At 40.6% G+C, this 12,338-nt stretch overlaps 2 protein-coding genes across 2 annotated transcripts in view; one reads left to right on the top strand and one right to left on the bottom strand.

Annotated features, from left to right (window-relative positions):
- Positions 1–4,833, bottom strand: part of LOC109481325 (tetratricopeptide repeat protein 12-like) — a 13,731-nt gene extending 8,898 nt beyond the window's left edge. Inside the window, exons 1-10 of the mRNA XM_019783858.1 lie at positions 4,745–4,833; positions 3,710–3,910; positions 3,156–3,355; positions 2,329–2,422; positions 2,140–2,147; positions 1,958–2,029; positions 1,757–1,817; positions 1,043–1,243; positions 619–691; positions 157–262 (exon numbers count right to left, since the gene is read on the bottom strand). Of these exons, the coding sequence (XP_019639417.1) occupies positions 157–262; positions 619–691; positions 1,043–1,243; positions 1,757–1,817; positions 1,958–2,029; positions 2,140–2,147; positions 2,329–2,422; positions 3,156–3,355; positions 3,710–3,910; positions 4,745–4,826 (1,098 nt within the window). The 5' untranslated portion in view covers positions 4,827–4,833. The remainder of the gene's footprint in view (positions 1–156; positions 263–618; positions 692–1,042; positions 1,244–1,756; positions 1,818–1,957; positions 2,030–2,139; positions 2,148–2,328; positions 2,423–3,155; positions 3,356–3,709; positions 3,911–4,744) is intronic.
- A 229-nt stretch (positions 4,834–5,062) lies between these two features.
- On the top strand, positions 5,063–9,338 carry LOC109481431 (retinol dehydrogenase 12-like). Its single transcript, XM_019784007.1, has 7 exons — positions 5,063–5,301; positions 5,869–5,982; positions 6,553–6,678; positions 7,103–7,195; positions 7,353–7,538; positions 7,785–7,894; positions 8,454–9,338. The coding sequence occupies exons 1-7, from the start codon at positions 5,163–5,165 to the stop codon at positions 8,631–8,633; spliced, it is 948 nt and encodes a 315-aa protein (XP_019639566.1). The 5' UTR covers positions 5,063–5,162; the 3' UTR covers positions 8,634–9,338.
- The last annotated feature ends 3,000 nt before the right edge of the window (positions 9,339–12,338 follow it).

Below are 12,338 nucleotides of genomic sequence, written 5' to 3'. Positions count from 1 at the left end.
AACCAATTATCTTTTTTTTTTCAATCATTGCACTGGTCATTTAAGTCCCCACATGCAGTGGAATTTTAGTAATAATGGTGGCATGTAGGATTTGACCAGGCAATAGCTCAGACAACTATAAGATATCTTACTAAAAATCAACATAATGTGTTAAACATGTCCTGTCTTACCGTTGTTCTTGTTCGCCTCTCTGTACAGCTTCAGTAACGATTCACACATGTCAACCTCTTCTTTAGTAAGACTTGCTGGAGCATTCATGCACCTGAAACATGGCAATATACATGTAAGGGACTTCAACATCTAGCAAATCACAGTCGTACCTCAAAACTACAATTTGGACTGGACAATGACTGGACTGTACTTTTTGTTATTATCATTATTTATTAATTTTATTGGTTACTTGCTGTTTCTTCTTTATCATTATTGCCATTATCATTATTTATTGTATCCTTTTTACTGTTTGTATGTGACTGTTATGTTTTGTTGTGTAAAACAGGGCCCCATTGAAAAGAAGTGTAATCACTTAATGGGCCACCCTGTATAAAAATGACAGAAAATAAATAAATAAATAAAACTACAATTTAATGCTAAAATAGAATTGATACAATTACACTGTACCTTGCAATGACTGGAACATCAGAAATCAGCTCGAATCCCCCACATGTGCGGAAAAGTGTCTGAGCTGAATGTTCTGGAGAAAAAAAAAATCAAACGTATCTAACTCTACACAAACTTGGATGACACAAACAATATGAATGCTTAGGACAGTTACTGGTAGATAAGATCAAACATGTCAGTTGCATTGAAATATGATGAATACAAATTTATCTATTTATCCATTTATTTTCTGTGTTCTTTATCCAGTGGCTAAGCACTATACATGTACTTTACAAAGTGGCTCTGGGTATGCCTAGCCACTATCCACATCCACATTGAGTTAATGCTCAGTAACAATTCTGTTTCTTTTCATTTTCCATCTTCCATACTGATATTCTAAGAAAACAAAAGGAAGACACAACCATGACAAAATTTGTGTACTCACTGTCTTCTGTGCAGTCCTTGAGGAACATGGTCAATACCTTCAGTCCTCCTGCGTAGAAGATAACCGGCTTGTTCGGCTGTTTGATTCTCCTGATCAGTTCTACCACCCCCTCTGCCTCCTGGTCCCCACTTTCCACCAGTCCTCTCGCCTTCTCCTCTTCCTCCTCTACTGCTCGAACTGTCTTCAAGTCTTTGATGTAAGCTGGGAAGAAGAAAGTTTGTTTCCCTTTGAAAATTGTCTTCAATTATTTGCATTATCAATCAGAAGTTTGAGCGTGCTTATAAACCTGCATTTCTCCTCTGGTCTCTCAGTCACTGACGAAAGGTAGTGGATGCTACCTGAAATGTCTGACCGTTTCCAAAATCATATCCAGTTGCTTGAGTAACTGCTTTTTGGTGTGTGTTACTCTCACTGTCAGGGCTAACTGAACCTCCTCTTTGAGACTGTGTTACAAAATCTCAAGATACAAGATACAAGATATATCTCTCTGCCTGGAGCTGATTGGGCCTCCTCCCTAAAAGCTTGTGGTCATACACCTCTAACTTAAGAGAACCATTCCCATTCCCAGAACTACCAATAGGATTCTCTGTAACTATGGAAACCAGACATCACAGCCTCAAACACCATGTCAACAGGCAGATCTCAGTTTGACAAGAATTGGTCCATGTTATCATATCATAATGCATTAATCAACAGGACTAGACTTTGACTCACCATTCACAGTTTTTTCTTGCTTTGGATCTATCTTCAGTGCCTCTTGGTATGTCTCCAAAGCCTACATGTACATTGTACGTTAAAAAAAATCAACATTACAAACATACATTTAAAGTTTATGAACAAGTAGTGTTGACTTGGGATTCAGAAAAACAGTTAGCAGAAACTTTTGTTGTATTCAAAAAGAATCTTTATTCTTACCTTGTCAAACTCTTTCTTGGCTACAAGTGCCCTGCCCTTGTGGATGTAAGCCTTCACATACTTCTCATCACACTACAAACAGGATACATTGTATGAGTTATTATCTGGCCAATGAAAAAGACAGCTACATTTTTTACATGATGTCTGATATGCTGATAGGCTCAATTTTCCCATTTACTTGCTATGTTCTCTAAGAACAAACAACAATGCTTTTTATATGTGTACTGTATACATTGTATAGGTGAGAAAATTTTTTGTGTTGGACCAAGAGTTTTAACATGTAGCTAACAACGCAGATGAACTTTCATGATTGTATACAGTGTGTATTGACTTTGCAATGTGATATAGTATTGATATACTAGTACAACAACCAGTATCATGCATAATATATGTAAATTTACTCACCCTAATTGCCCAATCACAGTCTGAGAGAGCCTCATCATACTGTCCTAGCTTGATGTATGCCTATAAAACAACAATGAAGAAAAATCATTAAACAATCCACCAAACCTACATGTATTTGTCACAATGTCTTGCCAGAAATGCAAGGAATCAAACTCTTGACCCCTTGGTCTCGTGTCTGCAAGCAAAATCTAACCACTTGGGTATTCGACGCGTACCCCACACTGGTAAATATCTAAAGAAAGCTGAAGAATGAAATGTAGAAACTTTTAAACTGAGTCCTTCTACTAACAAATTGGTAGAGTGCTCGCTTTGTAACCAGGAGGTTGTGAGTTCAAACCCCGGCCGGGTCATACCAAAGACTTTAAAAATGGTACACACTTCTTTCTCTGCTTAGCACTCAGCATCTAAGAGAAAGAGTGTGGGAAGGTCAAACACACAGCACTACCAGCAGACTAGCCCCCTACTGTAGTGCTTGCACAACTGTGTGGCCCAAGGGCTACAGAAATGGAGATGGTCGCCACCCTATGCTCTGCAATAGAGTGGAACAGGACCTTCTACCAACAAAGATGAATTTTCAAGATAAGATTCTAACTACATACTTGAGCCCTTATGACAAAAAGGTTACACGTTCTGTCCAACACTAAGAAAATTGGGACTTAGCCATTCTGTGAACAACGCTGACGGAGTTAGCTAAGAATTTGGGTAAGTCACAATTTACTAGTGTTGGACAGAACATTACGCCTTTTTTGTCATAATGAAGTATACCAACAGTAACACATATGAACTTTCATACCTGAGCCCTGTTAGTCCAGAGTTCCTTAAAGTCCTTGAGTTTCTCCAGGCCTTGTGTGTAGAAGTCTACAGCGGTCTGGAAGTCTCCTGACTTGAATGCTGCATTGCCCTGATCCTTAAGAACCGTCGCCTCCTTCCGCTGTTCCTTCTTCCTCGCTGCTCTTTCAGCTGCATCCTTCTCAATAAAGTCCATGAAGGCTTCTGTAGGTGAAAGGGATAAATTTATCTTACACATACATGTAGTTGTCAATACAGAGAGAAGGGCTGCACCTTCCAATATGTGCTTCTAAGTCTCAAAGTCCCTGGCCTCAAAAAGGCTTGATTACGCTAAATTCGATAAATTCGATAAATTCCAAGTGGCTACAAGTTACAACACATTATGTACAAATTAAAACGGCAAATACGCTCTAAGCAAAATGCACAAATTACGCTCTATGTTGACTTAGAGGGGCCTGTCTATGCTCTACACAGCAGATTACAGAAAAGGGCATGCGGGCCTGGGCCGTGGCCCTGTTTGTAGCCAAAGGTTATCTAGCCAAAAACACATCACACTACCTTGTCCCATTTCCCCTGGAGTTGCAGGCTGCTGCTGTTCTGTGTCCATCTCGTTGAAGGCTCTCTGGTTGATGACTGTCCGGTTCACCCCGGTGTTGTCCACTGGTGTCTTCCCGATCTTCCCAAGTTTCTCGTCCGCCGCCTGACAAGCCTTCTGCTGGGCTTCTGCATCTCCTGATGCCATGCCTTTGATAATGGACTCTAAGAACAAGGATGAATGAAATGCCTTTATTGTAAGCCTTTATCAACTAAAAATTTTAGACCTCCTGGAAGTGTTTTGGGTTGCTATTGTACTAGCCTCTGTAGCAGGCTTATAGAACTGGGGGTTTGGTGGTCTTTGGCTGTTTTCTGATTAGCCCAGTTCTAAAAATGGGGGTAATTCAACCAGGCCGGCTATGTTGTCTATATGCAATCAGAAAATAGCACATAAAAGATCCCAAAGACCTTGAAGACCCCCAAAACCCCCAGTTTTTGGCATGCTATGGAGGCTAGTATTGTACTGTGGAGGTGATTTTTTTATTGTATGAAATATAAACTTAATTGGGTATAAATACAGTAACGGCACTTCCTGAATTCCTCCACATACCACCCACTGTGCAATACTGGGTCACCTTCAGGCATGACCACCCAATCAATCAACTGTCATACATCATATTCACCTCCCATCCACGAAAAACTTCCATACCCGGAAGTAAAAAGCAGGCAACATACGCGGCGCTATAAAATGTTTAACGTATGAATCTAAGCTTGTTAAAAGTTCTTCGTAGCTTGATTTCTTTGTCGGGGTTGTGGTTAGAACCATTCCAAAGGGTGAGGTTAGGATTAGAGTTAGATTTAGCCATCCGTTTGACGGCGAAAGTTCTAGAAACTTCTAGAAGCGACGGTGCCCCCCTCCCCCAAATCTACAACATCGCCCCACACACAATTTAGTAAGAAACCTCCCTCCAACATCGGCATGCTAACATTTATCACCATTGAAACTGAGCCCCATCATTTAATCTAACGAAATATTTTCTTAGAAGATACAAAACTCACGGATATCGTCCACATTTTGAAGAAACTTGTCGAGCTCTTCTTTCGAAGATGTTTTGTCCGCCATTTTGGGGCGTAACGTCATGGCAACGGGCACCAACCACTTGTAACTTAGGGGTGTATTTTTATATTCATCTTAATATTCACCTGAAATAAACGTTAACTCTAGTTTTGAGTCCGTAAAATCAACATGCACACCTCTGAGTATTAAAATTGAAATCAAGTACATATTGGTACATATTAGCGAGACAAAATGGAGTATTTAAGAGCTTTTAATACTCTCTCTCCCACATAGATTGGATCCTTCCATTCCCAATGACTTTTGACCTGTCGCACCACCATCTGGAAGCACCCTTGCACTTTGGTTTTACTACAGGTGGGCGTCATACTAGTATTTTGCTGCTAACTGGAACAGACAACGATGGAGTGGTATCTAGTGCTGCTGGTGGTTGTGTTCTTGCTTGTGGTGCTGCAGAAATGGTGGACTGGGCGGTTTGGGTACTGCAAGAGCCAAGCAGATATGAGGGGCAAAACTGTCATCATCACTGGAGCCAATACTGGCAAGTCTATGATTTAATGAAAGTTTATTGCAAATACTTGCCCGAGGGCTAATTGCAGTTACAAACAACATAGAAAGAAAATACAGTGATATGTGAGACTATATCTACTTCTAACATTATACTATTATGCTACAACATAAAAAAATAATAACCTTATTTGATGCCAATTTGTTTTCTGTTTGTACATAGATATGTATCACTGCAAAAGTTGCTGTACATGTACTTTTATTGTATTAGCAAGATGTAGACTCGACAGTGTGCTTCTGTTTTATCAAGGAGCTTGGTTTTATCATAATCATATATAGAAATTGGAGATATTATATATGAATATTAAAGGTAATAATGTTTTATATATAAGATTTGCATTTGCACATGCATTTGCACTCATTGATTGATTGATTGATTGATTGATTGATTCATTCATTCATTCATTCATTCATTCATTCATTCATTTACATCATGTACAATACTTATGAATTTGACAGTTTTAACAAGTTGTCCCTATGAACTAAGAAGTGTTTGACATTCTGAATGACATTACTATATACATATTTCACTGATCTGCAGGTATAGGTAAGGCGACTGCCCTTGAGCTGGCCCGCAGACATGCGCGGGTTATTCTAGCCTGTCGGAACAGGAACAAGGCTGAAGCAACCAGGGATGACATCATCAAAATTACAGGTAACACTTCAGGGCTCAAAATACTTTTTTCTACATACCAGGTGCACTGGTGCAGGTAACAAATTTACATGTACCTGCACCTGACAATTCTACCTGCACCACTCATTTTCTATCCATGGTGCCATCTTACCAACTGTAGGATAGTGGTTAATCGACCCTGCCTCTGGACCAAGAGGTTGGGGGTTTGAATCCCAGCTGTTGTCGCTCACCCGATATGCAGCCATTAGAAAGGGTTGCAGTCCTTAGAACTGCACACAGCCCACTGTTCATTGTGCTTGTTAAAAAGAGCTGGGGGAATTTCCCTGGTACAATGAACCTCTTACTACTGTACATAGCATCTGTCTACTCTGTCATTGCCAGCAAAAAAGTAGCTCATCAGTGAGCTAAAACTTATTTGAGCTGATTTTTACTTGTGTAAAGATTTTTACTTCCTCAGTCCTTAGGACAGGACATTAAGCCAAAAATTGGATTGCTGTTTACTGTACTTGTCGAAAAGAACCGACCAGTGTACTGTAATTCTTCAGAGAGCTAAACTGATTTGACATTATTTTCACTGTATCCTTTTTGCAGGTAACACATCTGTTCTTGTGAAGGAGGTTGACTTGAGTAGTCTGGCTTCTGTCAGGACTTTTGCTCAGGACATCTACAAAGAAGAACCTCAACTTGATGTACTAATCAACAATGCTGGGACGACAGGTATGTGTACTTTTGTAGAGTGGAACTCTTTTTGTTATGTCGAAGGGCGGTTACACTGGCTATACAGATACAGAAGCTGGTGTGTTACGCCGAAGGGTGGTTATACCGGCTGTACAGATACAGATACATGTACAGAAGCTGGTGTACATGTGTTACGCCGAAGGGCGGTTATACCGGCTATACAGATACAGTACGTATATGTATGTTCCTAATTTTCTATTACTATTAGTCTACCCTGATTTTGTCTATGGTAATTTGTACATGTACAAAGAAACTGCCAAGGAGCAAATATATGCTGTAAATTTTCTGAGATCAGTACCTTAAGTTTGATTTTATTGACGCATTGCTTGAATAGAGGAAAACAGAACTGTACAACACATACATGTAGTACAAATGTATACTCAGTGCTCTTGCTTACATGTAGGTCCAGCCAAGAGGACTCTCACAGAAGAAGGATTGGAGCTTACGTTTGCCGCCAACCATTTTGGCCATTTTCTTCTCACCAACCTCCTACTGGGTAAAGACACCTTTTTTGTTTGTTACCTCCTTTTTTTGATTTGATCTTGCTCTCAATGCATAATTTTTTATTGCTGTTGTGCAAAAAAACAATTTACTACCAACACAGATGAACTTTCATGATGAATTTTACCTTTATTTTACCTCGTTCCTCACAGATCTTCTGAAGAAGTCCTCTCCCAGTCGCATCGTGAACGTGGCGTCCATGGCACACCTGTGGGGGAAGGTGGATTTTGACAACCTGAGCGGGGAGAAGTGGTACCATGAGGGGCGGGCGTACTGCGACAGTAAACTCATGAACATCCTGTTCACAAGGGAACTCAGCAACAGGCTGGTGGGAACAGGTGGGTAGGGTGGGGGTTAAATTTGGTTAGTTGATTTGATTGACTCACTCACTCACTCACTCACTCACTCACTCACTCACTCACTCACTCACTCACTCACTCACTCACTCACTCACTCACTCACTCACTCACTCACCCCCTGATTGATTGATTGACTGACCAACCGACTGACTGAAGAAATGTAACAATGTCTTTTCTGATATGGTGATATCATACAACCTTGTCTGTTATGTATATCACATGTAGGTGTGACGGTGAATGCTCTACATCCTGGCACTGTGCAGTCAGAACTGTTCCGCAGCGCTCCTTGGTTCATTAAAGTGCTGTTTCATAGGATCCTGAAGCCATATTTGAAGGTGAGCACTAGTGCCGTGTACCGGTTCACTGGACTGGTTCCGGACTTGTAAAAATGTTTAGGTTCAAGTCCAAAAAAACCTAAAACTAGTAAAAGTCAAGAACCGATTCCAGACTTATTTTTTAAAAAATCCAAGTTGGATCCCTAGACAATCGCAAAAGCTAGTCTAAAAAAAAAGAAAGAAGAAAACAGGATAATCCCTAGTCACTGACCGTGATTGTTTTCAGTTTTTCAAACAAAACATTTTTTCCTAGGCCTTATGTTATTTTGGCAATGCTTTAGGGATGGACCAACTAGTGCATTCACTGTTTTATTCTTTATTCAAATAATGGTCAGCATATGGCAGCTGTACATAAAAATTATGGACACTTTATGAATTGTGCTGACCTAACATAATACATAAAATACAATGTAGGCACAAACAAGACATACAGATTCACGACACCAACATAATATATATACAACACATAAAAACTAATTCTGCATTTGACTGTTGTACAGTCTAATTGTGTGGTGCTTGTGTGATGTGGTGTTTGTAAATGTTGCTGTTTGTCCCCCAGACTCCGTACCAGGGAGCGCAGTGTTCTATCTACTGTGCCGTGTCTGAAGACATGGCCAGAGTGTCGGGCCAGTATGTCTGTGACTGCCGTATCCAGGACCCCGCCAAACATGGCATGGACGAGGGAACAGCCAAGAAGCTATGGGAAGTGAGCGAGAGACTGACAGGGCTAGCTTCTTAAAGACTTCTGACAGAGAAAGCTGGGCTTCTTAAAGACTTTCCTAGACTTAGGGGCTCCCGCGTCTCGTGACACATGAGGCAGTCAATGTAGCCCAGCTTCCTCTGTCAGCAGCCAGCCTCAAGGCTTCCTTCCAGCTCATGCTGACTGCTTGAGGGTCCCTCTCGACTGGATCAAGGGTAATCTACTACTAAACTGCTATCTACGTAATTGTTTTGTTCTGGTTATTGTTATTGTTAGGGTGGGTTGGCTACTCTCTCTCCTTGCAGCCAAGGGCTGACTTGTGAGGAACTTTGAAAGGCTGACAGGGCTAGTTTCGTAAAGGATAAAGTGTAATCTACTATCAAAGGGTTAATGCCCCGACCCGAGGTGTATATGGTGAGATAATCCCTGGTCAGGTGCAATAACCACCGAATATATAAACCACCAAGTGAGCGTAGCGAAGTGTCTACCTCGGCCTGATAGCGAAGTGTCTACCTCGGCCTGATAACCAATGGGAAATGGAGCCTTTTGATTGGTCAACGGCTACTGGCTATATGATAATAAACGGTAATCTACATAGTTATAGAGCTACATAGGTACATAGGGATAATCAATGACCAGTCGCGTCAAAACGTAATCTCGCGAGAGTTACGTTTACAGAAACGTGACCTTACTTCAATTCAGCCACACATGTGCAATTTCAAAGTTGACAATAAACTATTATTATAATCTCCCATGAATCTAAACATGATCAGTCACTGTTACAGTGGAGAGTGTTTTATTTCATTGCTTCAGCGATTGAAGTGCATATTTCACCTCACATTCCTTCCACATGCTTCTCTGCCACCTGTGAGGGTTTGTATCAGTTACACTCCCCGGCCTGCACGTGATGGTCATAGCAAACTGTGGAGGAAGAGTCCGTGAATAGTTTCATCAGGTTGGTAAGGCACTGAGTATTTATTTCAGCTTTATTTACAACAAAATGTAAAAAGGTTGGGGGAAACAGGAACACTCCTTTTTAATGCCCCCACCAATATAAACTGATAAGAATTACATAAATAATAAACAAAATAAACAATAACAAAAATCATAACAACACTATTTACAAGGGTGATGACAAAGAATTAACAAATCATATAATGAACTTTGAAGTAAATAGAACGGCAAGCCAACGATAAATAATATATCATTCGATAAGTAATAAATGATACATAACAGAGTAAAGAGACTCTTTTTACACAACCAAGTCTTTTATTCAGCCGGCATTTTGGTGATCGTCTGTCACCTTCTTCAGGTCAATTCTGACTGGTTCACATTGCATTACAGCACAGGTGTTGCTGCTATAGATGCATTCCCAAATGTACAATATTTACACATCTACACGTGTGATTGGATTACAGGGAAATGCATCTACAATGCGCACCGAAACGACGGCTGAATAAAAGACTTGGTTGTTTAAAAAGAGTCTCTTTACTCTGGAGGAAGAACATAGCATGCTGAGGTCTGTTTACACACTTGGTTAAAACTAGAAGCTTAAGGTAACATTTGCAAAGCAAATGCATAATGTTTACCTTCGCATATGGTCTGCTCAGTTAATTGTTACTCAAACATATCCATATATATGGTGACAGGAGTCTAAATCCCTTCTGTTGTAAAATTACAACATAAGGGATTTAACCCAACACTAGTTACCATGGTGACAGACATCTGGTTCAGGTCATTGACCTTATTTGTTTGGAGAAGAAGAAAAAAGGGAGCAATATGTTTTCCTTTGGTAGAATTGAACACCTTCCAGCGATCTCAAAAAAATATCCAAACATCGTCGAGAATGGAATGGGTTTAAAGTGACTTACGCTGGCAATGCCCGATGACCTCGTTTGTGTAAGGGTCAACTGTGTCTTCCTCTCTGTACCCAGCTGGACAGGTGGCCATGCACACGTACACACTTGAAAAAAAAGAAAGTAAAAACGGCTATTGGTGCCATATGTGCAGATGTTGGCACATTGGCGCACCAAATCTGTAGTGCGATTTTTGGCACACAGTTAGACAGATTAACCTAAGAGGCTCGGTGGGCGTCACTCCACCGTACAGGTAGGGAAGTCGTGTAAAGTGCCTTTCCCAAGGGCACAACGTCGGGCGGTGAGTATCGAACCCGGGACCTATTGGTTCCGAGTCCAACGCTTTAAACCGTTGCGCCACTGAAGCCACCGACACCCTTAAAAAATTACAGTAACAAGCAATACCAATAGGCTGAATTTTGCAGCTGAAAATGTGGTTTCCATACATGTAAATATTTGCGGTTTCTCCTACTAACTTCAAGCATATTTTGCAAACATCTGGGTGTAAGCGTAGGAGCGACTTGACGATAATGACAAAAAACGAGAAGAGTCATCGGTTGAGAAAAGCAATGCACAATGATAGCAATAAAAATATGTACGTGTTAAGAAATGAATATGTTATATATCCGTCTTTAGTGCATATTAATAAACTTCGTAATCATAATGGAGATTTCGATTTTCGTTTGCATAAATGGCCTACGACTAGAGCTGTGTACCGGTACGCAGTACCGATACTGTACCGGTAAAATTGATTAGGTACAGGTCCAAAATACCTAATCCCTCAGTACCGGTACTGTACCTAAACAATTTCACACCAATTTCATGCCTATTTGTGACCTCAAATGTGTAAATAGCTGGTTAACAATGGGTCCCTGTGTAAGGACAGTGTGTTCATGAAAACAAAAACATATATATAGCCTATATTTTATCTGAGCATTCGCCATAAACAAAGAATAAACCTTAACTATCAAGTTTATTTTTGTTTTTTTTTGTTATTGAAGGAGTTCAGAAGAGCATATTAAAATTGGTCGAATTGTTCAGGTACAGGTTCAGGTCCGGACCTGTACCTAAACCTGTGTACCTGTACCTGTACCTGTACCTAAAATTTGTTTAGATACACAGCTCTACCTACGACATATGAACTCATCTTGTATAGCCTCCATAGATGCCAAAGACTGGGGGTTTTGGGGTCTTCAGGGTCTTTGGGAGCTTTTATGTGCTATTTTCTGATTGCATATAGACAACATAGCCGGCCTGGTTGAATTACCCCCATTTTTTTCTAACTGGGCAAATCAGAAAACAGCCGAAGACCACCAAACCCACAGTTCTATAAGCCTGCTACGGAGCCTACATTTTGTAGCGGTTAGTTTTACCGAATGTTTTATTGCAGACTTCGATAGTAGTGATGATATTCTAGACTCACCCGCCCTGGTGGAAGGCATAGTACCCCGCCTCGCACTGAAGACAGCCGTACACACCCTCCAGACACATGTCTACCTTACAGTTGGGGCAGGCAGCTGGGTTGGGGGTAGGGAGGCAATGTATGGCAAAAATATTAGACAATTAGGCAAAATAGTACAATTATATTACGTAACATGCAACTACTACATATATCGACAGGTTTTTAACAACGATATCACTGTACGTTGTAGGTTTGAGAAGAAACGAGTACAATAAAAATCGAAGTGCCATGTCCATTTCTTCTCAAACGTAGGGCTATATCGTGGAGGAAAAGAAAAACATCATAGGCGCATAGCGCAATGTCTGTGACCAAGGCCTTAGTAGAAGTAGTATAGGCAATCTCCAGTTTACGATCTAGTACATATTAAGCTACGCAAAATTTACAATGACAGCAGCTTTGCGTCCAGGTACATCGCATTTAGATCGT

Source organism: Branchiostoma belcheri, unplaced genomic scaffold (genome assembly GCF_001625305.1).
Source record: "Branchiostoma belcheri isolate BF01 breed outbred unplaced genomic scaffold, Haploidv18h27 scaffold55, whole genome shotgun sequence".
NCBI classification, from domain to species: domain Eukaryota; kingdom Metazoa; phylum Chordata; class Leptocardii; order Amphioxiformes; family Branchiostomatidae; genus Branchiostoma; species Branchiostoma belcheri.
Note: the sequence above shows the minus strand (reverse complement) of the source record. Positions and strands in the feature narration are given on the sequence as shown.